At 49.0% G+C, this 25,558-nt stretch overlaps 1 protein-coding gene across 1 annotated transcript in view; it reads left to right on the top strand.

Annotated features, from left to right (window-relative positions):
* Positions 1-25,558, top strand: part of CSMD2 (CUB and Sushi multiple domains 2) — a 331,313-nt gene that overhangs the window by 296,035 nt on the left and 9,720 nt on the right. Inside the window, exons 53-62 of the mRNA XM_026086083.1 lie at positions 80-253; positions 3,659-3,832; positions 5,166-5,354; positions 7,698-7,871; positions 10,326-10,508; positions 17,407-17,583; positions 18,419-18,598; positions 19,837-20,010; positions 21,432-21,605; positions 24,754-24,827. Coding sequence (XP_025941868.1) covers positions 80-253; positions 3,659-3,832; positions 5,166-5,354; positions 7,698-7,871; positions 10,326-10,508; positions 17,407-17,583; positions 18,419-18,598; positions 19,837-20,010; positions 21,432-21,605; positions 24,754-24,827 — 1,673 coding nt within the window. The remainder of the gene's footprint in view (positions 1-79; positions 254-3,658; positions 3,833-5,165; positions 5,355-7,697; positions 7,872-10,325; positions 10,509-17,406; positions 17,584-18,418; positions 18,599-19,836; positions 20,011-21,431; positions 21,606-24,753; positions 24,828-25,558) is intronic.

A 25,558-nucleotide genomic window follows, 5' to 3' on the forward strand; every position in this document is an offset into this window, starting at 1 on the left:
GACAGTCAGATYGGTTTGTGATGGCTTCAGGAGGAGCAGGCGCAAACCCTCAGTGATGGCTCTTGTCTCCCTCCTGCAGCGGGGCACTGCGGTGTGCCCAGTCCCATCGTCAACGGGATGATCAATGGTGAGAACTACAACTACCGGGGCAGCGTGGTTTATCAGTGTAACCCTGGCTTCCGCCTGATCGGGATGTCTGTGAGGATCTGCCAGCAGGACCACCACTGGTCTGGAAAGACTCCTGTCTGTGTGCGTAAGTATGTTGTCAGATTTCTTTAGCCCTGATTATGGTTAGAGGACGAAAGCACATACAAAGATCACTGTTCTCCTAGGAGTTCAGAGTTTCCTGAGGGGAAAGGTCATGTAAGCAAGGAGCTGGAGTAGGGGGATGGATGATCAGTCACTCCAGGTTTTCACCCAGCTAAGAAATGATTGCCCCAGTAGCTGCCTGTTGCCTCAGAAGGGTGGATGGGSAGAAAGTTCAGCTTTATTCACAGCTCCTTTGTCAGAAATATCTGCCATCCAAATGGATGCTGGCCAGATGGCAACCAAAGCTGAGACAGCCTTGAGTCGCCCCCCTCTCGGTGTGAAGCTGGTCCTTCCCCTTCAGCCTAGCAGGGAGCTGGTAGTTGTCTGGTCCGTACCAGGCTGTAGCTCCATAACTGAACAGCAGTTTTTGGCACTGGTAAAATCTGCTCAAAAGCCAGTTGCAAAGACAGAGATGAGAGAGGGGGAGGAATGCAGTCAGGTTTCCAAAAGTGCCATGAATTGGACATGACCTTGTTAATTCTCCGGGCAGTCCAAAGATGAGATGAGTTCCAGCTGTCCTGCTGGGAACAAGTCTGGACTGGCAAGTTTTGTGGGCAAGCATCCTCGTTTTGTGAAGGAGCAACTGGCGGGCATTTGTGTTCCTGCGCTCGTTTTCGCGTGTCTGCTGCAGCCTGTGCTCAAGTGCTCTCGAGAGCACATACCCTCTCCCCTGCCAGCACCCCCCCAGCTGCCACTTGTGTTGCACATCGGGCCAGTTGCTTTGCCTGCCCGCTGCGGGCGCRCAGGGCACGAGCACACCCGTGGTTCGTGCGGGACAGAGCGGAGGTGCGGCAGGAGTGGCAGCGCTGCAGCTTCGGCTGCTTTGCTGCTTCCCTCTGCTTTGTAAATCCATCTCTTTCTTCGCTGGAGCTTTTTGTAAGCCAGGTTTCTAATGTTTGAGCCTGGTTGCAGTTGTAGTTTCTGAGGAGGGTTTATCAGGGTGTAGGGAGGACAAGGGCAGACACCGTCCCCCCATTCCCATCCCTGTTACCACCTTTTTTATGAGRCCCACGTTTGGTGCCGGAGGAAATTTGGTCTCTCCCTTCCTGTGATTGACATTCACAAGTCACCTTGCACAATCTGCTCATTTATCTTTCTGGTAAATAAGCTAATTAAATAAGTCTCTGGAGTTCTAAGGTGTTCAAAAGTTTAAACAGCATCTTATCAATAAAGAGGGCAGCCCATGTATTTCATATCATGATTTTCCAGTTGTTTGCTTCCAGCCTCACCTACATGGGTTATGGCTTTACATGCTGAGGCACAATATTAACAGCAAGATATAAAGTAGGAAATGACCTGTAAATTGCTGAATATGCAGATTCCAGCCTAAAAATAAGAAACAGACTCAAGCTGTAAAGGTTAGCGGTGGCTCCAAAAATTGGAAGTGTTCATGTCTAGGATTTTGCATGAAGTTTTTAGGAAAATAAGGGTTACAGAAAGTCTGTTTCTGGTTCAAGTTTGAATTACTCCAGTGTCAGGATGCTCAGTTGAAAAACTTTTAATTCATATTTAGCAGCCAAGTTATAGGTGCACTAACCTTGGTCCAGGAAGTCTTACTGGTAGAAGTCCTGCTGCTGCCAAACAGATTCCCAGAAATGCAGGATTTCTTAAACACCCATTTTCATGGATCACCTGCTTTCCTTCAGGAGAGACAAAGCCCATTAGAACAAGGCAGACGAACACTGCTTGCATGCGCGTGTCTGCTGGCTGCCGATCCGCCGTCCCGCGCAGGGCTCGGGTGCGCTGCCTTCGTGCAGGCTTTGTGCAGGCTTCCAGTTCTGGCAGCTAAAAGCTTTTGTGTGGCTCTTCTGTAAAGGTATCTCACGTTCAGAAGCCGGCCTTGAAATTATTACACTACATTTCAGGCCTTACACGTAACATAAATTTAATGCCATTAAAGCAGAGCACTGTTGGGCTCTGAAATTAGATACCTTGAGGCCTTATTGTTTCTGCAGAAGCTCAGGGCACTCCTTTATCACATTATAATTTCCTGCTGTCCTGATATTTTCTCTTTAAACCTGATACAAGCACTTGCTCTACATAAACTGGTCTTTTTGATCCATGCCAACTAGAGAGCGCCTTTTTTTCTGGGAAAGAATCCATCTCCTATTTCAAAATGTGTATAATATTCAGGAGTACCTCAGAGAATCTGCAGTTGTTTCCTATAGCACTAAAAGGCTAGCTTGCTTCATATTTTTAGACCTGTACCTGTCACCACCTTGCATCAGAAATAAATTCCTTTCCCAATGGTATAGTCCAGCCCTAGCAGTCAAATGTGTTATGRATCTTTTGTGGGAATTTCATCTTCCCCTTTAGCTTCCAGCTTCGCAGCTGTACAACTAAACTGCTGGACTTTTACTGATGGACCATTACCCTGTTTCAGCRTGACAGTAGTCAATATTGCCTTGTCCTCAGCTGTCGGAAGTTATCACATTCCTTAAGTAGCCAGAAGCTCTTTATGGAATATCCTGATGTTTCTTTTGCACAGGGGAACATGCTGTGCTCTAAAGCAAAGTCTCCAGACTTTACTCGTAGCAGAAGTCTCGCAAGGGTTTTATCCACCTTTCCAGACTCACCTCTGCTAAGGTGCCAAGAGGGGACCCAGGCAAATGCGCTTTTGATCTCGGKGCTCCCTGTGCTTCCTGCTGCTCCGTCCTTCGCCCTTGCAGCTTCCCTGCCTGCAGCTGCCCCGGGGAATTGTCAGAGCAGCTCAAACCCGGCCCGGTAGCCCCTTACCTCTGCTCTGGCATGAGGTAACATCAGCCACAGGAAAAAGAACTATACAAAAATCCTTGTTACAGAGTGTTAAGAATAAAGGTTTTCCCCCTGAAGTTCTTCAACCTTAAAGCAGAAAGGTTTAAGCATCTTAGACCATATATTGGAAACCCAATTTTTCTCATATTTTTTTCTCTTTTAACTTTCTCTCCAGGTGTAGCTTTGTACTGCAGTGAGCATACATCTGACTTAAACCAGGGAGGGGGAGAACAACATCAGGTTTCATGGCTTTGTATGTGATGCCCAGGGTAATGCAAGGCAATAGATTAATAGCAATAGCTGGGGTTTTTGAAGAGGTGCTCTGGGGATTTACAGTACAAGTCGGTAGGAAGCTGGCACTCAGCTGCTTAGAAAATGATCCAGAGAACTTCTGATGCTTGTAAACTGAACACAGATACCGTGTCCTCAGCTTGGTTCAGTATTTCAACAGATCTGGTCACAGATCTTTGAAGTCGATGTGGGTCTCAGGGTTGTTGTGGGTTTCTTGATGTTCTCCTTCCTTGGAAACATTTTCCAGCCTGACAACCCACTTTCTTCCAGGCAAAGAGGTAACATCTCCAATTTCTAATTGTAGCCATCACTTGCGGCCACCCCGGCAATCCTGCCAATGGCTTGACCCAAGGGAGTCAGTTCAATCTGAACGACGTGGCCAAGTTTGTATGCAACACGGGGTACCGCCTGGAAGGAGCCTCCCAGTCCCAGTGCTTGGCCAACGGACAGTGGAGCAGCTCGCTGCCCGCCTGCYGCGGTGAGTTGTCTGCCTCGACCCCTCTGCCACTGCTGCGGCCTGGAAATCCTGGGCGCCTCGGGCTGAGGAGGGCCTGAGGACCAGAAACCCCCCTCGGCTGTGTCGCTCGCTAGGGCTGACGTACAGGAAAGCATCCTGATGCATCGCGTTCAGGATGACACAGTGGTTGGTGAGTGTTGCTGCCGGGACAGATAGCAGAGCTCAGCCCCATGCCGGCTCAGATGTGGGGCAGTGAGCCAGCCCCTCCGTGGGTATGAGGTGGGTTCAGTGTCCCATGGCAAGCTGACTTCAGAGTATTTGCTGAATGTCGCAAGCAGGGATTTGGCCCTGGAAAGAGCGCTTGCAGATCACTGCGTGTGATTTTCCTGCTCCATCAGTGGGAGCTGGTTATGGCTGGGGAGGGAGAGGAGGGAAATACAAGTGTCAAGGGGAGCACAGAGCAAGCCTGATGCTGGATTTTGCTGCTGAACAAATAGGGAAACACTGCACCATTTAATCTAGACAAATAAGACTTTGTTTATCTCTGTGCCTTCCTCATCAGTTACTCTGGGTTCCTGAAAAGCAGCCTGACACTCATAAATTTACATAAAACCAATCTTGCAGTTCATCAGGAACATACAAGTGATGTTTGAACTCTGAGGGCCTATTTAAATCTCAAGTAATAAATCTGTTATCCCCTTGTCAYCCTGCCCCACTCGCTCCAGGAGGCAGATGGTTTCCCCCAAAGCTGTTAGCCCTGCCCAGCCCTACATCTTCCAAGACGCTGAATTGTTTGTTGTAGGTGGGAGGACAAAAGAAAATATCAGGCCAGACCCTTAGCAGGGGTCATTCTGGTAACCYCAGAGCAGTTTACTCACGGCAAACGTCATGGTCCTAGCCGCAGAGCCCGTCCTCCTCCTAGGCTGCCCTGCTTCCCCTGGTATTAGCGCTCAAATTCACTTATCGGATTCCCTCCACTCCGTGCACACCCTTCCTCTGTATTCCCGTGATCCAGTATCTCTGTCGATACTGTTGCTGTGTCTGTCAGGAAATCGGCTCTCCTCAACTTGCTAATGTAAGGCCCAGTCCTGCAGCCGGGCCAGAGAGCAGGGCTCTGCTGCTGAGCCTCGCGTGGCGGAATGAGAGCCTGCAGGATTGCCTCTGCTCTCTCTTTTTTTCTTTTAATATATTTTTTTCTATTTCTGCCTTAAAGAACCTTTAAAAAAAGATTAAAAAAGCAAACTGTGGAACATGTGACTTGCAATTTTTTCCCCTTTTCCTGCTCATTTTTTGCAGAATCCTTTGTTCTTTGTTACACCCTTTGTTTTGTATTTTTTTTGTCGTTTGTTTGCAGTTGTAAACTGTACTGACCCTGGGCACCTGGAAAACAGCGTCCGTCAAGTGCAGCCAAGTGGTCCTCACAGATTCAGCTTTGGAACAACTGTCTCGTATCAGTGCAGCCATGGATATTACTTGTTGGGTACCCATGTCCTTACCTGTCAGGGGGATGGCACCTGGGACCGTGCCCTCCCGCAGTGTCTTTGTAAGTTCTTTAGAATAATACCCGTTTGGTCAGGGTGTTGGTAAAAAGCCCTGCTCCRCTAATCCACCGCAGGTTTTCATCCCATGTAGTTCTGTCGTTCATTTAGCTGAACGATCGTGTTAAAACTCTGGATCCCAAGCCCTTTGTAGTCGATGGGAATCTTTCTCTCTGCTTCCCTGGCCTCTGGATCCTGCCCACAGAGGGAAAATATGTGGTCTGAGGAGAGAAGTCATATTAGACAGGGATCGTTTTGCTCTGCAGGGAAAAGCAGCCACCTCAGAGTTTTCCTGATTCCATTTGGCTCCGGAAAGCGTTGCAGGTAGAGAAGGGAAGCACTGCTTCTGCGGCACCAGCCTTCCTCGRAGGGCAGCCGAGGCCAGGGCGCGTTTAGCCCCACTGGGACGTCGCTGGGCTGCCGCTCGCCCACGGGGCTTGGAGGAGGGAAACGGCAGTGCAGTGCTGAAGTGAACACAGCCATTAGCAGATGTTAAAAGAGGATTTGCCTCTTGATTCTCRCTCTATATTTTTCCCCTTCCTTAAAGCATCCTGGTGCTTTCTGCCATTGGRGTTTGCAGAGATGTGTAATTAAGCGCTCAGCGGAGAGCACTGGGAGGGCTGGGCAGTGCCTTGGCTTAAGGAAGCRGCTGGGTGTCTGGTTTGGAGGTGATGTGCCCCGCTGCTGGGAACTCCTCAAAATGACTGTCCTTGTTCGTAGACTCYGTGACATGCTGTGATTTACACATATACACCCACACTGCCCAAATATAGAAGCTCTTTTTTTTTCTTTTCAGCCTGGCAATGGCGTAGCTGTACCGCTGCGTGTTATGTGCCCTGAAGTGTCTGTTCTGCTTCTGGGTGCAGATGTGCACTTCTGCCCAGGTGCAGGATCTGTGATCCCAGCCCATCAAACTCGAAGATTGAGCTTTAGAAATGCAGAAGTGGAGTCCTGGACAGATGCATATTTTATTAAACAACTATCAGATTTCCAATAGTGCAGCCGAGATACAGGAGCAAAGTTAGAAACTTGCGTTTGCTGTAGAAAGGCACATTTCCAGTAACATCCAAGTTAAARGCCTAAAGTAGTTTACATTTTAGGGGCTTACATCTTCCTATTTATTAGACCAGAGATTGAAATGCTGTAGAAAACCTGTGCCTAGAAAGGCACACARTACTCCTGCTGGTYATATGTAGATTCAAGGACTTTCTATCTCAAAAAATTTAAGAGAATTTTACATGTCTTTGTTTTCYGTGTGCTGAACCTAGGATGTGCCCAGTGCTTTCCAAAACCCACGTCCCTTTAAAGTGCTTATAGCTGGGTACTTAAAATCACAAGGCACTTTCTAAAGTATAAGCCAGGAAGCTTAATGCTGGGCAATCTTGGTTTGAAAATGTTGTCTAATGAGTGTTTTTGAGGAGGGAGTAAAAAAGAATTGATATCCTTGAGGGTGRAGGGAGTGATTCAAATAAATAAAGTACACAGGAGCAGAATCTAGCACATCAGAAGAAATAGTCTTCACATGGTGTACATAAATTCTTTAAAACCTCAGCACTGGCACAGGTTTTAAGCTTAGCTGTGTCTGCTGGAGTATCAGTTATTAAATTGTTAGTTACAGCGTGCRTTTAAGTAGTAGCTATCAAACCTGTTTCTTTTGAAAGCATCCTTGGTTTTAGTCACAGCTCTGTACCAGTGTATTTCAACGCCCACATGCCCAAACATACGCGTGCTCTCCTTTTTATTGCAACATACATCATGCGTGCCACCTAATGTCAGGATTTGTATTTTTAGRATCTAGCAGAGGGAGAGAACATATCTATTATGGGCACTTTCCTCCAAAACTGCATGGTACATGGTCTTTGCACTGCGAATCCTCATCCAGACCTCATAGCCCCTAGAGCTGTCAGTGTATTTGTCGACAGCCTTGCTGTCTCCACTCTGATTGCTAAGCTAAAATAAACCAATGAATTATTGTTAGCCATGTGTTTTTAGTAGYGATGGTAGGTTGAGCAGCGCTCACAAACTGCCAGATGAATTTCCTGAGCTGGGAGGTGTCATCGATTACGGGGCGAGTTTTCCAAGGAACTGCCTAATGCCTGTCCGTGTCAGGGCTCCCCATTTATGCRCAAACCCAGCCTAAACCCATGGCAGTCCCTACAGGACCAGCTCACCTCCCCAGGGAGGAGAGCGAGGCGAGGTGTGCTGTGCCGCACCAGAGCCGGGGGGGTCCCGCGGCCGGTGTGACCGCGATGCCGGGGCACGCTCCAGTTAGCAACCTCAAACGCGCGGTGCTTTGCTGCCGTCCCTGCCCTATCGTGCCCGAAGCCCTTGCTCTTGTCTCTTCGCAGTGGTGTCCTGCGGCCACCCCGGCTCACCGCCCCACGCCCAGATCTCGGGCGACAAGTACACCGTGGGCTCCGTGGTCCGGTACAGCTGCCTCGGGAAGCGGACTCTGATCGGCAACTCCACTCGCATGTGCCAGCTYGACGGGCGCTGGAGCGGCTCCCTCCCGCACTGCTCGGGTGAGCTGGGCCTGGGCGACCAGGGGAAGGAGAGTGGTGCCGGTCGGGTCCTCCGCTACCCCTTTTTGTCCTGCAAGGGGGCAGCCTGATGGGCTTTAGCTGAGCTGGAGAAATGTACAGGCTACAGAGGGTGAGTTGCGATCATGGAAGACTCCAAAAATCGCAGTATCTYAGCTGTCCGGTCTCCTGCATCTTGGATGATTAGCACTGTCAGAGAGTAAACCATTTGCCTTGCAAGAAGAGGAATGAATCACTGCAGCAGATGTTTGTGGCAGGAGGGATACTGCAGCCTGCTGGTTTACAGTTCTCTCCTTGCAGAAACTRTTCAGGCAAAAGTGTCTTAAGCTGAAGCAGGAACTTGCATCCTAACTGCAGCATCTGACCCTCTTTCTAATGTATTCCAGTAAAGGAAGCATGCGTGGCCCCTTCCTAGGGCCCGACATCTGCTGTTACAGCACCCCTGCCATCCCAGACCTGCACGAGGCAGGTGGAAGCTGGTAAAACGGGTTTCCATGTCATCCACACCTCCACTGAGAGCAGTTTGGCAAAAGAATGTAGTCCCCACTTACATGCTAAAGTAAGAAAGGGTCTTCCACTGAAAATGTCCTGATCGGCAAAAATAGACTTGGGTTGGGGGCGTGGGGATAYGATGTGGTGTGCTTGCCAGGCCTTCCTGAAGTCAGGGTGCTGGGATCTCGGCTGATGGCCTGCAGTGGAAGCAAAGATGCTGAATAACTGGCAGGATTTTGTGCAAAGCCCTCCCCATGCCATCCTGTTAACTTTGTTCCTGRGAGAGCACAGATGCAGATGAAATAAGGAAGTAGCTGGAGCAAAACAGTTGGGACAAGTGTTAATTTTTAATTATGCCAGTTAGATTTAGCAGCTGCACTTGACCAAGTTTAACCTCTGCTTTAAAAGGGAAAAAGAAATCAGGTGGAGTAATCCTCACATTTGGAGCAGAGTTCTTGATCTGTAGTYGCTTGGAAAGGTTTTCTGCTCTAATTCATGCTCTTTGGCTGTGTGGTTTTCACTGTCTCTCGTGCCATCTTTCTGGGTGGATTTTTGGAAGCATTCAGTGTTAGTCTGACAAGTTCCAACTGACATGTATTATGTGGGATTTTTCTGACTGACTTCCTGGGGGCAGCTTTAGACCAGTGCTGGTTGCATTTGACAGTCCCTCTCGGATTTGGGGCCGAATGAGTGCTCAGAGCCATGATTTCCAGCCAAGGGTTGGGGAAGGGCTCCTATTTTACACCAAACTCAGGTGATGCTGYTTCAGAAGCAGTGAAGAATGAAGCCTTTAGTCGTGTTCCTTTGCTTTACCTGTAGCAAGAACACAAAAATCTAGCCAAGAGCCTGATTCCCCATTGCCTCCTCTASTACATGCCTTTGCTGGGGCCTGGACTGGGAAGCAGCAAAGGTCCATGTTGTCTGCTCTGGCTCTTGCRTGGGGGAAGTTTCTCAAAGCCTTTTTTGTAACCCAGAGTGGAGGCTGAGGTAGAACGCATCTTGAGATCATCTCCTGCCAAAGGTTTTCTGTTATGTGTGGAAGATCCCTACGGTATGACAGCGGCTTTAGCAAGATGAAACAAAAGACTTTGGAATAAGTCATCATGTGAAAGAAAAAGCTGAGCCTGGAGCATTCTCCCACTCTTTAAAAACAAATCTTTCCCTAGATGATGAATATGTTCATTATATTTTATATTACGCATAACACTGCAAAGGCTGTTCTGGCAGGAAAGCACAGAAGGCCCAGAAGCTGGGGGCTTCATTGCTAGCTGCAGGAGTGAAATAGTCTTTCCTGGCTTGGGGGTGGATGTGTTCACACAGATCATTAGCAGAAAATGCCAAGAACAAGCTTACACTGTGTGAGCCTGAGTCAGGCTGTACTGAGGTGGGCATTTCTTCAACCTGCTCCAGGAAACCCCTGCGAGGCATCCTTTACAGCTGCTCTGTTCCTTGTGTCCCCCGAACTTACAGCCAGCAGCCTGGGGTGCTCACAACTTGTACAAGCGCATGTTTCTCAGCTGGATTCCTATTGCTTCTGTGCTCCAAAGCCAACAGTTTCTTGCTCTGCAAAAGCAAAAGGGCTTGCTGAGGTGGTTGGGAGGATGTCGTAATTTCTGCTTGGAGGGAAACCATCCACATGACTGATGCTGGCAACCAAACTGCTCGCTGCCAGAGCAGCTGCCACAGAAGGCTGGTAGAGTCTCCATCTTGAGACTCAGAAGTTATGGCCATATTTTGCAGTTGGTTTACAAACAGCATGCYTCCATAGTCAGGAGGTGTTTCATGTGGAATTTCCCCTCTCTGCTGAAAGCCAGATGGAGAGTTACGTTGATCATGGGATCCATGTCTCTGTGCTGGTCCTCTCAATGTGTGTGGTTCAGAGGGAAGACTGGCCGAGCCCCAAGGGTCGCTCACTGCGATGGTATTCTGCTCTCTTCTTAACAGGAGGCAGCCAAGGCGTATGTGGGGACCCGGGCATCCCTTCTCACGGCATTGGGCTGGGAGATGAGTTTGATGTAGACGGCATGGTCCGGTTCAGCTGTGAGCCAGGTTACACGCTCAGAGGTTCATCCGAGAGGATCTGCCAAGCCAACGGCTCCTGGAGCGGCACACAGCCAGAATGCGAAGGTACTTTTCCAACCCTGCATCCTCTCCTGAGTCCTGCCAAGGCTGCCGTGGACATCCCCAGAATACAGGGATGCGAGCAGGGAGGGCTYGCAGCCAGCCCATCCCCTCTGCTTTAGTTGCCAGGGCCAGTCTGGTGCTGCAAGAGATGCACTCTTGTTCCAGCGTTTCCTCCAAGTCAGCCATGCGGGTCAGGGAGCCCCAATTCTCCACTTTCCAAACATCTGCAGGTCACATTTCACTGGAGGGTTTTTCAGTGCTAAGGGACAAGCCTCACCACCTTCTGTGCCCAGCTCTGCTCTGCCACGCAAGGTGTACCTGGACGGTGTAAAGGGTCTCAAGTCATTCAGGTTCATGCCAATATCTGGACAGAACCATAGAGCAGGAAGAGCCACCGGTCCTCGCTTCCACTTGTCCCCAGAGTATTGTCCTGCACAGACTCACGGCAGGAGTTGTGGAGGGGGATATCTCTTGCCTGCACCACATGTCCAGCTAGATGATCAGAAACGGCCCCTTTTGGCTTCAGATCGCTAGGTCCGCTACCATTGACTAATTAATTGTTGCTTTGTAGAGGTGATGCACCAGAATGAGAAATTTCCACAGCCTCAAACCTGCATTAAAGCTGGAACTGACGCACACAACAGTCATTTACATTAAGCAGAAATGCAAAATGCAAATTAAAATCCAAAAAGCATATTTTTATATTAAGAACCAACAACAAAAAAAACAAAGACCCTTATTTTTCTGTTTGAAGGAATCAAGTAAGACCCTGTAATCCAACCTAATAAACCCCCCRCCAGATTTTCTGAGCTGCACTGCTCACTGCTACTGGTTTATTAAAGTATTTAAAAATCAATTGGGGAGGGAACAAAAGCCCAGAACGAGACAGGAAACCAAACRCAAGGAGACCTGGGCAAGTGCCTCTCTCCAGCTGATTTGAAAGCCAAAAGCTCAGAGAGAGTTTGTAAATGAATTGGAAATTTATTCCAAATTGATGGATCTCTTGATTGAAAAGACACCGAATCGTGTTATTAATACACTCAAGTCTTAGTGTTTTTCATTCTCTGTTTTTCTTTTGGTAGGAAGGTTCTGTTCATTAATCCTAGGATAAATAACCCATCAGATTCCAGAGGTACCAAAATACAGATCCCCGGCAGAATTTTTTTCTTCGTACTTTATGAATAACAACATTATGCCTATAATGTAGTCATTTAATGTTAAGTGCTGACTGGCCAATATAGGAAGATAATTTGCAGTGATGAGCAGTGTGCTGCATCTCTGTCATTTGTATTCATGGCAACTCGCAAACCCTACAAGGCGTTCTTATGCCTGCGCTTCGAGTGCAGTCATATTCAACTTTCTGGAACAGGTATTTATAGCGGGAGGAGGGGAGGGATTAATTTAGGGAGTGAATTCAGGGCAAATGAAAATGAGGGCTGGTTGCCCGGGCAGGTCCCGCGCGCCAGCCGGAGCAGGGCAGCCGGCACATTGCGGTCCTGCGCTGCGGCGTCCGCAGCCGCTCCGGGCTCCCGTGCTGGGTGCTGTGGCCACACCGGGCTCCTGCCGCCGCCTCCGGCCCGTGCCCTGCTTGTCCTCCCCGTCCTGCAGCCCCCGCGTGCTCCTCGTGCAGACCTGCAGCGCCTGCAAGCTKCTTGAGGCTTGCTGCGAGCCGGGCAGCCCGTCTGCCTGCCGCCGTCCCTCCAGCCTGGGCGTAACTCACGGGCCGAGTCCATCCGCTGCCTCTGTGAATATGCCTCAATCTGAGGGAGGAAAAAACCCAATATCTGCTGGAACAGGATGTCACCTGTCGGAAAGGTTTAGGGAAGCAGAGTAGGAATGGTGAAGGAGATGGGTTAGCAGGACCCCTTTTCATCTCTGCCTTGTTAACACCTGGTGACAGAAGCTCTGCAAAGCATGGTGTGTGGCTCGGAGCGATCCGCGTGTTCTCCGGCTCGCGCCGCTCGTGCAGGGCGCTCGGCCACCGGGCAGCATCAAGCCTGGCAGGGCTGTGTAGGTGCCCAGCACCAGCCTGCCCCGGGAATTCAATGCAAACTGCTCCCTCCAGATTAGCTGCAAAACAAGCATGGAGGGTCTCAGTCCGCAGTAGATGAGGGTCGACAGCACGCAAGAGTGTAAGTGTACAAATGTGCAGAGACGCCATGCAAACCCTGCGTATAAATAGAAGGGAAGTAGGTGCTGTAAACCCATTTCAGAGAGAGGGAGCTGCTGTAATAGGTTCAACAACGAAGCCTGTGCTTGACTTGAAAGTCAAGGGGCGGATGTTCAACTGTCAGTGTCTTCTTGCATCAAGACCAATGCGCTAATCCAYGGAAAGGATGTACGTGGCAGAGCTGAGCACTGGGCTAGGTTTAAAAAAGAAAAAGAAAAAAAAAAGAGCTTTATGCACCTCAGGTCTTAATCCTGGTACCTTTTTACCCATTGAAATATTTTCATGAAAACCAAAGGAATAGGGAGGCAGGAGGAAATCATAATTGATTTTTTTTTCAGAGTGTACAAATGGGTTGAAATTAAATTAATTCCAGGGTCTCCTCCTGGGACTCCCACTTCAGTCTGTTTTGCRTAGCTCTGGTTTTGTTGTCCCAGGTTGCTAAAAGTCACAGATTTCAGGCTTCGTTTAGCTTTAATTTCCAGCAAGTTTTAAAAGTGCATGAACTTCCAGAAGCTGTTAGTGTGCTTCCTGCTCCCTGCAGAAGCCCCGCTCCGTGCTCCCCTGGAGCGGAGCAGCCGTATGTCTGCTGCCTGGTCCCTCCTCCTCTCGGACACTGAACAGAACATTTGATTTCGTAATGTTTATTGTTTCACTAGATGAATTATAACCGCGTCCAAAATGAGATGGGACCCTGGCTGCTCTTTGCCAGTTTCCATAGGCAGAAATGTGTTTATTTTAAGTGATACACTGGGAGAAGGAGCCGAGTTTTGTCTCCCGTCCTGATTTGACCAGGGAGGTGGCAGGGCTGGCGTTTGGGTTTAAGCTGCTCTTGTCTTTCTCTCTGTGTGGTTAGGTGGCTTGGGGGTTACAGGTTAAATTAAACAGCATGAAAATCATCAGCCCTGAAGCAAAGGCTTTGAGACTCCAAAGGCTCTCGGCTGCGTCTCAGTGCAGCCGTGGATTTTGCCTGACGTGTCAGACATCATTAGGAGAGTGTTTCGGCCGGTCGGTCGGGTGGCAGCAAAGCCGAAAAGAAGGATCATCTGCTGTAAAGATTAGGTCAGGGGATGGGGACAGGCGAAGGACGCTTTATTCACGTGCCGCCTCGAGCATCGGCAGACGTACGCTTGTGCTCTGCGATAGCAGCTATCAGCCCCCGGCTTTTCCTGGCCGCGGTTTCAGCTGAGGACGTGGCCACAGGCCGTGCGAGCGCCCTCAGTCCGCTCCAGTGCCGAGCGCGGCAGAGTCCCTGCAACCGCCTCTGCTGCGGGCGGTAACGTGGCGCGGTGTGTTTGGTGTCCGTGTCTGAGCATGCCCTGAGCATCGCCCGCTTTGAACGCGCGCCTGAGCAGGACCCAGAGATGTTCCTTCCTCCAGGGACTTCTCACTGCAAAATGCGTAGAGAAAGCGAGGGGGAGTTGTAACAAGCTTTTCGGGAAAAGGGTGCATGGATTGGAATCAAACGAATTATTGCAGAGCTCTGGAGCACTTCCGTGCTTTGCTGTGTTCTCGATAGCAGAGGCCACTTCGTAGCGTATAGGAGAAGCTTCCCAGCTCCCCCAGCAGCGCCCGGCAAACAGCTCAGGCTGCAAGCAGAAGCCAAAGCAGACGCAAAACTTGCTGCTGGCTGCTCTTGCAGGCTGCCCCTGCGTGCACGCACAGGGCAAGCACCCTCGGAAGTCAGGCTGGCTCGCTCGCTCTCCAAGGAAGCGCTGGGGAGYGTGTGACGATGACAGCAGGTGCAGCCCACCGTCACACTCGCTGCGGCCACGCACCTTGCTTTAATCACACCACTTGGTAGCTGTTCATGTCTGATAACTGCAAACGTAAGAGTTAGCGAGCGACAGAGGGAAGCGAGGCAGGATGCCCTTGACTTCGCAGCAGACTGGAGGAAGTGATGAAGTGTTGAAAGGAGCTCGCAGCTCTCGGATTAGGGCAAGTAGCTGAGTTTTTCRGAGGGTTCAGGAACACATTTTCAAGTGTTTGGTTCCCGCTGTGCCATTTCCCGTTAGATTTTCAGAGGAACGCGGAGCCTGACACATTGAGTTCTCCTCATCCCACTTCTTGGCCTGAAGCTGCCTGGAAAATCTTGTTCTGTGGGTACGTTTTTGAGGTTATGTGTGTGCGTGGTGGGGCTGGGGGTATCCTGGCACTGATCCCCGTTCTTTTTTCCAGCTACAGGAAAGAGTTTATAATCTTTGGCAATGGCAAAATTTGGGGTCTCTTATACCGCTGGCTGCGTCCCCCGGCCGGGTGCTCTCTAAGGCTCTGCTTCTCTGTTTCCCTCTCTCCGGGCCGAGGGCCAGCAAGTCCACAGACAAATCTCGCTGCCAGCTCAAAACGCTTCTTAAAACCCTCAGCAAAACGCAGTTGCTTTTGCTCATTGTGATTCTCCATCTGATGTGCCCCGTGGCGCAGGGCTCTCTCCTTATCTTCAGCAGAGAGCGATTACCTTGCACAATCCYGTCCGTGGTGGTTGCTCCAAAAGGGCTTCCTAAAAATCCTGTAAGCACAAAATGTACTCTTGATAAAGAAACCAAAAACCCCCAAACCCCCAAGGTGGGGAGTTCTCTGACAACCTGCAAGTGCCGGGAATGTTTAAAATGTTTTTAACAGCGGCAGCGAGCTCGCGGGTTTGCGCTCGCGCGGTGCGAATGAGCCGCGTGGCCGGAGCGGCGCGCTGGGAGCCGGGGCTCTGGGGTCTCCGGCGTGGGGGGACGTGTGCGGATCAGGGCAAAGATACGGAGGGTCCGGATGCCGGGGCGTCAGGTCTCCCGCGGCGTGGCTGACCCCGGCTCGGCAGCGAGCTGAGCGCCCGGGACGGGCTCTTGCTGCCTTTGGCAGTCCTGGCTGCAGCTGAGTCAAACCTGTTTTGTCGTATCAGTCRTTTCAGCTGAGCCTCGTCTCCCGAAATATTTCGTGGGTAAAGGTGCGGCAGCTCCGAGAATCCCCATCTGATGCAGTTGATTTTCAGGTTATTTTCTTGGATTTTGAATTCAATTTAAAGGTTGTTGGGTTTGGGATTCTTAAGGAGTTTTGAGCGGATGCAGTTATGGGACTTCCAGGGTCTTTTTGATTTATTTTCTGTTCAAAAACAAGTGCCAAAACCAGTTTTCTTTGGGGATTTCATTCAGTTTACATCTCCTACTGAAGACAAGGGGAATTATTTACCCAGTTACTGCTCACTTGCTTGATTGGATTCTAATTATATTTAAATTATGACTTTTGAAGTTTAAATCTTTCATCCTTAGGTTTGCAGCTTATTTATATCTAGACCATACAGATTGCAGCTGAAGTACACTGCAATTAAACCATTTTCATGAGCCTCCTCATGTTCACAGAAGCAGTGTTTTTGGGTCATCTGTGTGTGTTTGGCCAGACGCATAGGTGGAGGAGTTTGGACAGGAGAGAATAGCTGATGTATGAACAGGGCAGCAAAATAGTAATTTAGAGCTTTTTCTGAGTTGATAGAATCTGATTTTTATCGCAGCACCTCTTGGAAATGACACCTTGTATCACAGAGACGTTGACTGCATGAGAAATCTGTAACTCGAGAGCTCACCTCGGATGATTTTAGTGCCATGCAGAGTTTCTGTGCGCGCAGTCCAGAATGGTTATTAGTTTCTTCCTGTCAAACAGATATGCCTCCAACAGGCTCGTATGTTAGCAGGCTGTCAGCAAGCCACGCAGCGAGGAAGAGGAAGACTTCTCTCCCTGCATTGGTGGCCTGGGCACACTGCTTTCCTGCTGTGACTTAAAGTTGCAGGCAGTGTTGTATTGTGCGTGTGTGTTGGGGAGGACAACGGTCCCAGAGCAAGCGTGGGACACCAGTGTATGCGCAAAGTGATGCTCTTGCAGGGACAGTAGCACATTGCTGGGGAGGGGTGGGAGCAAGGAATTTCCTTGTCRTGGGAGCATGCGGTGTCAGCCTTTCCTCGATTCATGCGATTTTCTTTCATGTCCTGTAATTTCAGAGTAAACGAGGGCTGGATGCAATTATTGCAGGTGCTCATTTTTTCGTGACAGGGCTTCACGCACCACCATTCAGTCTGATGCCCTTTTGCTGCCGTGGTGCTGACGTAGTATAGACATAAAGCTTGGGCACTGACAAACCTGTAATTGCATTCCCCCAGTGCTCTCCCTCCTCCGGAGGCGTAGCCGGATGGCGCTGGGCAGYGAGCAGTGCTGTTGTGGCAGGGGAGCAGGCTCCCTTGCTGCTCTCCTTCCTCTGAAGTCTGCAAAGTTGTTGGCTTCCTGCACGGACCAGAGGTGAAGCTGGTGCACGCGGGTCCGGCTGCCTTGAACGCCTCGAAGATGGAGGGATGCCAGGCCTGGCACCTCCTGCTTTAGCAAGATGCAGGAACAGACCTGAAACTGAGAGCTGGAGTAAGGTCTGCATTGCTAGCTCAGATGTCCCTGTCTGAACCTGAGCATCTTCAGGATCAAATAAGGTGTCTTGTGGCCCTGCCAACTTCCCTCTGTTAATGCCCAAGTTACTGATCGGGTTGCTGCAGCTTCCCAGCTGAAGTGTGCAAGTGGATCTGCAGCAGGTGGACATAAAACTGGTTCTTCCTTCAGCCAGGACCTTTGGCATAGCAAATTTTCCACCAAAATAGCCTGTCCTGTCTGATTTGATGGAGCGGGTTTGCAGCTAAGCTTACTTCTATTGAGAATAGTCAACTGTCGGACAAAAACCTTATTTTTAATTAACGTTGCCATTTTGCTTTCTAGTTATATCCTGTGGAAACCCAGGAACCCCCAGCAATGCAAGAGTTAYATTTAACGACGGCTTGGTTTTCTCCAGTTCCATCATCTATCAGTGCCGGGAAGGCTATTACTCCACAGGGGTGCTGAGCAGGCACTGCACCGTGAACGGGACGTGGACCGGGAGCACTCCAGAGTGCACAGGTGAGCGCGGGGACGGGCTCCTGGAAGCTGAGCTGAGCGGTGCCGCCAGGCTCCAGGGGTGGCTTGTCGGTGCGTGGCCGGAGGCTCGGTGCGGCTGTGAACACGCCAGCGCGCCGCGCTGAGAAACTCGGCTAAACTGTCTCGTGTCGGTGGAAGGCATGCAGCCTGCAGTCTCTCTCAGTACCTGATGGAAAACTCTTGCTTTGCATTTGTTTGTTTTTCCGGTCGAGTGAAGGTCTCTCCCTGGTCAGTTCCCTGAGTAATGTCAGCCGTCCTGGAGGTGCTCTCCTGGGTGGCTGCTGAACATGAGTGTTCCTGCCCGTCGGCATGCCGGCAGCTGGGACGTGCACGGGCCCAGCCTGGCTTCAGAGGCCCTCAGTGAATGTGTTGCATTTTTTTACGGCTCCGACCTGCCGCTGCCTCCGTCAGCAATGCGTGACGGCAAGCGTGCTCTTACATGAGAGAGGGTAACTAGGCTACGGGCAGGAGGAGCTGCCGCGTCCCAGCTATTCCAGACGTAGCCCAGATTTGACCCAGGTTTTCTTTAATGTTTAATGTATGTTAATACTTCTTGCAAGGTCTTAGCGTGCCATTAACATCCCTCTTCCCTCCCCTGAACAGAGGAAAAGTTTTCTCCGTGTACTACAGCCCAGCCTGCTCCAGCTAGCCCAGCCCTCCAACCGCTCTGTGCTAAAAGCTCCCTGTTCTGCAATTAGGGCATTACATCCTGCTCTGAAAAACACTCAGGACCGTCAGGTGTTCTAGTTATTGCAGCTCCATGAGTATGAGACAAGGGATGGTCAGCCAGAAACGCTTATTTATTTTCCTTTGGCAGTGATCAACTGTGGTGACCCTGGTGTGCCAGCCAACGGCATTAGACTGGGCAGTGACTTTACCTACAATAAAACGGTGGTGTTCCAGTGCACGCCTGGGTATATGATGGAGTCGGACAGGGCCTCCTCTCTAGTTTGTACAAAAGACCGAACCTGGAACGGGACCAAACCTGCCTGCAAGGGTAAGACTGGTTGCTATAAATATCTGAGGATACAAGTTTTACAGGCCACAAACTTTCTCTAACTTGTGACAGGGTAATAGGCTGTTAAGAGAAACTACTGCATAGTGCCTGGAGCCCACCTGCGAGTTTGTCAGTCCTATCATTCAATCTGCACCCTGTGTTTATGGCACTTAGGCAATTTTTTCAACATAGCATGAACACCTTGCCGACTTTAGGTGTATCAATCATCGCAACATGCCTGGGAGGGAGAAAATTGCTATTATCCCTGTGGTAGAGAAGGAAAGGTGAAGCACAGAGAACTAAGTGACTTACTCTTCACAAAAACTCAGATCAGACTTAAATGAAGCACACTGTTTTGCAGGCACACACTTTTTCAGCATTATCTAGGAGTCTGAAGGATGTTTCTTCCAACTCCTTTCATTACTTCTTTATTCTGAGATTGCCTCTGTAGTTCAAAGATAGGAAAGAGAAATAATAGAAGAGTTGCAGGACAGACTGGATCTTTTCTGCCAGTGTTTTACTCACCCACCAAGTGTAGATAAGGCTTGTAGCAGAATCTGTGTACTTCGCCTTTTGCAATCTGGAAAATTTACCTGTCAGGATGCTGATATAAATGCAGACCACATAGAAACTTCCAAATATACTCCAGTTCCTTCAGAGGCTGTAAAGAACAATTCTTATACTCCTTTTTCATTCTCACCACTGAGCTAATGTTGCAGGAATAATACAGAACGTGGCCAGGTCTCGTTCGGAGGCCAGGCTAATTTGCATGGGCTTAGTGTCTTTCTCAGTGCTCCCCTGAGCTAGAAAGCAAAGCACTGCAAAAATGTCATATTAAAACACCCCAGAGTGGATGAAATACAGACTAGTTGTTGATTTGACTACTAATCTGAAACTCAGCCAGGTTGTCCAAAATCTATGAATCTTTCAGGGAATCCTTGATGAGTTTTCACACTAAGTCAGGTTGAGTTCTTAACTTCAGATGGAAATGGACACAGACTCAGAAATCTGACTTGGCGATTTGGGATTTGGTTAACTCCAAACTTCAAAGTAAAATCCTAGGGTTTACAACTACACACGCAGCTGGAAAAGTTTTCACAGACTCTCTGCTAGCCCAGTCCTAGGAGATGTTCTCTGAGAGCAGAATATAACTGTGATCCTACATGAATTTCCTTGTTAACGGAAATAACTATGCTGAGAAGTTGTGAGAACTGAATATGCTTTTGTTTTTCACTCAGCTATCATCTGTAAATCCCCGCAAGCCATACCCAACGGAAAAGTCATGGGCTCAGATTTCAGCTGGGGTGCCAGCGTGAGCTACGCGTGTTTGGAAGGATATCAGCTCTCCCTGCCGGCCGTCCTCACCTGCGAAGGCAACGGGACTTGGAGTGGAGAAATCCCGCAGTGCTTTCGTGAGTAGACACCGGTGTAGATGTTTGCATACAGCCGGGACACAGGAATATGCTTAAAACCCAGTTGTTTGGGGTCTTCTCTCTCCCATCTCTGGTCCACACGTAACTGATTTTAGTTTCATCTCTGACATACCTGGCAGTTCCGTGGACATGTAGGATTCTCTACCCATCACAGGGGGTGCAGATGGACTTCTATAGGAGAGCCTGTTTGTTTTCAACTTCAAACATTATATCCAGGTTCATCTCACTTCATTGAGTTGCCTGATTTTGCTCTGTCTCAGCCAGTGGAGCTGCATGTTTCCAGAAAGCAGTGTGGCCCTACTTAGATCCTTTTGGAGGATCTCTCTCCTCCTAACTACCTTCAAAGTTTAAGGAAGATTTTCCAGCAATTATGGGACTACCACTCAACATGCATGAAGTTAAATATCCAGTTACCAGGTTTCCTACCCGTAAGCCCTTGGGGAAACCTTGGATTAACTGAAGTCAGTGGAAATTTTGCATGCTAGTAGAAAAAATGAAGATGCTCGGAGTGACTGTGGCTAAAAGTCTTGAGTGCTTTCCTCCTCTCTGACACCAGGCAAATCGCTGGGTGCCTTTCTTGTCCGTCTCTGTGACAAGGAGGCAGTAATGGCCCCTTGGAGATGTACTGGAAAGCAAAGTCAGTCACTTCACCTCTTTTTATGTAGAAGCGAGGTCAGGTTTGCAAAGAGTCKCAGCACTGTGCATGTTCTCTGTGCACCAGATGTCTTAAAAGCTCTGGCCCCTTGTCTGGGTGACTCCCTAGTGACTGAAGACTTCTGAAATCAGGGCTCTTGAAACTACCAAAGGCCTTAGAAAAAACGTTTGGAGAAGGGCACTCTGTCATTGCAGCAGAAGGGATGTTTTATGGATGTTTTGTGAGGGCAGAGCTTTGGCTGGGTGGAAACCTGTATGCTTGATATAACAGCTAATACAAAAATTTAGTTAAACATCTCATAACGATAAAGCCAGATTTGAGTTTCTTTTCTTGGCTGAATGGCTGGCAGCTGCACAATAGCCATTTTCATATTAAATCATACAAAGACCTGACTGTGTTCCTTACACCTTTCCCTAGATCTTATATAATTAGTGGGCTTTCTGTGTGACACAGAACATAGCAATTTGACATTGTGCAATTAGAGGTACGTTTTAAAGCTAAGCATACTGTTTAAAAAAAAAAGATGGAGAAAGTGGAAGTTTAATTAACAGCAATTGACAGAAAGACAGAATTGCAAGGAAAGTAGCCAGCAACACCTGCCACTAGTAATTTCCTAGGCATTCACAGAGTTTGATGGCAAGGAGTAGGCAGGTTTGGGCCATTAACAGACCCACCTTTAGCTTATTAACATTGCTTGCTCTTGAGGTGGCCTGTTACGATCCTCTGCTCTCTTTGCCTGTTCCAGCTGTCTTCTGCGGTGATCCTGGGATACCAGCTCAAGGCAGGAGGGAAGACAGAGGCTTCACGTACCGCTCTTCTGTCTCGTTCTCCTGCCTAGCCCCGCTAGTGCTGGTGGGATCAGCCCGGCGGTTCTGTCAGTCCGACGGGACATGGAGTGGGACCCAGCCCAGCTGCATAGGTAAGAGGAGACACCTCTGTCTTGCAACTACAAGCAAAGAGCTTGGACTTGTCACTTTGCTTTTCCCTTTCTAGCAAACTCATTTTTCTGTCCTCTGTTTACAGAAGTTAGCATTTTACATTTCTGTGAAAATAAGAGCATTTTCCTTTCGTATAGGATGATGCTTTTGTTTTTTATGACTGCATTAGCAGGTGGCAAGCTCCCCCCCTTCTTCTCTTAGGGTTTGCTGCTTAGATTCGGCGCCTGTCCCCCTTGTTCTTGCCCCTGCCGTCAATGGTGGTCAATATATCATCCATCCGAGGAAGACAACCTCTTCCCCTTAACAGGTTACTGTTTAATATAGCTGTTCTGTTCCCAGAAACCTCAGCAAAACAAAGATCTACCTAAAGGGTGCATGTGGGAGCTTGTGTGTTCGCTGCTGCATTTGAATTATATCCAGAATAGCCGCATAGCAACTCCTAGAAGTATCAAGGTGCTGTATACAGAGAACTAAATCCTACAGTTTGCTTTACCTTTCTGTGATGTTGGGATTCAGACTTACATTTCCACACATTCCTCATGTGGCCATTTTCTGGGGCTTCCAAAACCCTTTGAAATCGCAGGGTGGTCTGTAATCATAATTAGTCACAGCATTCTTGGCCAATTTAAAGCTCTAGCTACAGTCTTGAACTCTAGGGCTCCTGTGGTGATAAATTGCACAGGCTATGTGCTGTTTGTCTTAACTGTCTACGTGAACACCACCATCACCATATTATCTGGGCATCCAGGGCAGAAACAGCTTTTGGACTGTTCTCTGCTGTTTTCAGTCGTTCCGGCTTGCTAACTACGTCTTAAATGCGTCGCCAATTACACGAATGTTAAGATACTCATGGCCAGCTCTTCAAAGTCTTCTATCTTCCTCTTGATTTCACCATGAGCTTTGCGCATACAAAGAGTTGGGGGCYCCCCTGTACTCTTGTGAACGTTGGCCTTAAAGGCTAGTGTTGGGATTCTCTTTCGCACTTCATCAGTTTTTCACAGATCCTTATCCAGGATCCTGCCATAAATTCATGGCACGCCCCGCTCTAGAGCAGTGTACGAAACTGCAGCGTGACTGAACACAGCAAACAGTTGTTCATGCTGCTGCTGAAACGTACTTTGAATTTGTCTCCCCAACACAAATCACGGGAAGGAACAAGACTTGTGCATCTACAAAACCCTGATCTGAAACACCAGTTTCCAACACGGGCAGGCAAAGCCACAGTGTTGTATTTATTCAGCTTTCGTCCATTTTTGAGGCACATCAGATAGCCAGCACCATCAGACCCCCCAAATACAGCCAGGAGACTTGGGCTGTCTGCACTTTACCCTGCGCAATCCATCACCTTCCACCTCATCCATTGGATGGGGCTCTTTATTTATTTATTTTAGACACTGTGATTTATCTGGGGGCTTCCATGGAAACTGCATCAGTGATAAATGACAAAAGCGCAGCAGAGCTGAATGACAGAAAATGAATTAGTTCATGTGGTGCAGCCCCAAATTGGCTGCATTTTGTATTCCTTGTTTAGTGACTCACCACAGCTCCAAGGACCTGGGGAGAACACCAAGAAATGCATAATGCACAGTGTGAAGAGGCTGATTTGTCAGGTCATAAGGAATAAAAACACAAGCCGTTAGATACAGAAGTCAGGCCCCATTTTCCTGTAGCTGCAACGAGAAGTGACAGGTCGCTTCTGTTCCCGCTCTGTGTTGAATTGCAGAGACTTTCCTTAGAGAATTTATTTCTTGTCTTTCACAACCATGTTAACTGGAATATTTAAAGTAAAGTATAGAGAGGGCCTTGCTGTGGGGAGAGATGATCCTTCCCATAGCAATGTTGAGTGTATCAAGGAGAAAAAAGGCTGGGAATCCAGAGCAGACTCCCATCTGGCTTAACTGAGATACTGCAGTGCTCCAGCTCCCTACAAACATAGCTACCGCTCCTCCTGGCCAGGGTACCTGAGCATCCTTGCAGATGGTACTGCATGTTATTTCGATGATGCTGCATGTCCTATGATCCTGTGGAGCAGGTGAGCTGCTTCTGCTCAGTGCAGGGTGTTGTACGTAGCATGTGTGGTTTTTGCAATCGCCTCATCTCGCTCTTGCACACTCTTGAGGAAAAACTCAAGGGCTTGGAACTGCACTGCTGAAATAGTGTGTCAATATATGTTGCCTTTGGGCAACTCAACACCCAGGTCTCCAGCTGGTCTCAGCTCCGTGGAGAAGGATCTTTTCAGCTTTCCTCTGACCTTTTGAGCTAGTGCTCAGATGGCACTGATGCTCTAAGCCAGGCTGTTCCCATGTTCTTGTGGCAGGGCCTGTCCAGGCACCATGTAATGATCACAGTCAAGTGGGCCGGGTCTAGTGGAAGATGTTTTTCAGCTGCTGCAGCTGCCTTGCAGGTGGGGGACTTAGTTTCCTTTGCTCAGCGTGGGATGCTAATGTAAATGCAATGCATCTCTGTCCTAATTTTGTCAAATCTCTGCTACTATCTACACGTTGGAAAAAAAGAAAGTGATAGATGCTAGAAGAGTAGCAACAGGTATTTGTACTGAATTGAGCGTGTTCATCTTCTGATAGATTGAGACCGAATGAGGCGTAAGGAGAGATTATGTATCCGAGATAGGTTAACGTTTCCAGCCCCCATCTATCACCGCAAAATAGCAAGGTCCCTGGGTGAGCGAGTGACGGCAGAGCAAAGCCCAGAGGGCCGAACGCGCTGCCTAGGCCCGAGAGAGGGCAAGGTCGATGCAGCCCTCGCTGGTGCAGGGGGAACGACCAGGGACAGAGAAGGGCACAGCATCAGTGAGGCACGTGCTTTACTCCTGGTATACAGAATGGGGAAGGGAAGAGAAATATCCCTGACACAAGATGTATGTTCTTCTGTTTTCTCCTGAGTGATAGAGTGCCTCTGGTTAGGTTGCGTGGGAACAGTCAGGGACCTGAGAAACAAAAATATCCATGTATTTTTCCCTGTTGCTATGTATTCCTTCTGCAGCAAAATATTGCTGTCTCGTTGCAGAGGTGCAGCATGGGCTTTCTGCATGGAGAGCAAGGGAAAGCAGAGCTCTGACGTGTCTTTCACAACCGCGCCTTTAAAACGCTGTGTCTGTTCTTTTCTTTTAAGACCCCGGCCTCACAACGTGCGCAGACCCCGGCGTGCCTCTCTTTGGGATGCAGAACAACTCCCAGGGCTACCAGGTACCGTCACGGCAGCCCAGGTGCCCCGGCTGCACCGCGTCGCTTGCTGCGGTTAGCCCTACCCGAGTCCTTACCTGGATTAATGCGTCTTCGGCAAGCGGGACATCGTGGCGTGCTCCATTAGACCTCGGAGTGCATTTGTACTGGATTAGCTGGCAATGCGTTATTTATGATATTAATTACAGTGCTAATTAATAGTTATTAGTGTAATTAGTATTCGCATTGGAGACCTGATTTCCATTCTTTTTCAGACTAAATCCTGTAGGTGGTTTTACTAATCTCAGCTCCCATACAGTCAGAAATCAATGAAATGGAGAGAAAAAAAACAAAGCAATTCCCCAGTGCCTTCCACCTACGGACCCCGCGGCTGGCCTCGCCGCTGCCCCTCTGCGTGCGGCGGTGGGAAGGGCCGCGCGGCTGGAATACTTAATTCTGTGCAGCAGCTCCTGCCAGAGTGGATCTTCTCAGTTTTGCTGCTAATTAGTTGTCTTAATCTTGGGTTTTAGTGAATTAATTCTAGGTTTTAATTAATACTAAGACACTATGAGTCTGGCTTTTGTAAGGGTTGCCAGTTTGAGAGCTGCACAGCGTAGTGGAGCCCTCCCAGGTGCTCACATAGGGAAGGGGGTGATGGTCGGAGGAGTGCTCCAGGGAAATCCTGCCATTCAATGTGGTACGGAGGGACCTCAGCCGCCAACGAGAGTCTCCAGGAGCCAGTGTGTGATAAAACC

Source organism: Apteryx rowi, unplaced genomic scaffold (genome assembly GCF_003343035.1).
Source record: "Apteryx rowi isolate R43461 unplaced genomic scaffold, aptRow1 scaffold_68, whole genome shotgun sequence".
Taxonomy (NCBI): Eukaryota; Metazoa; Chordata; class Aves; order Apterygiformes; family Apterygidae; genus Apteryx; species Apteryx rowi.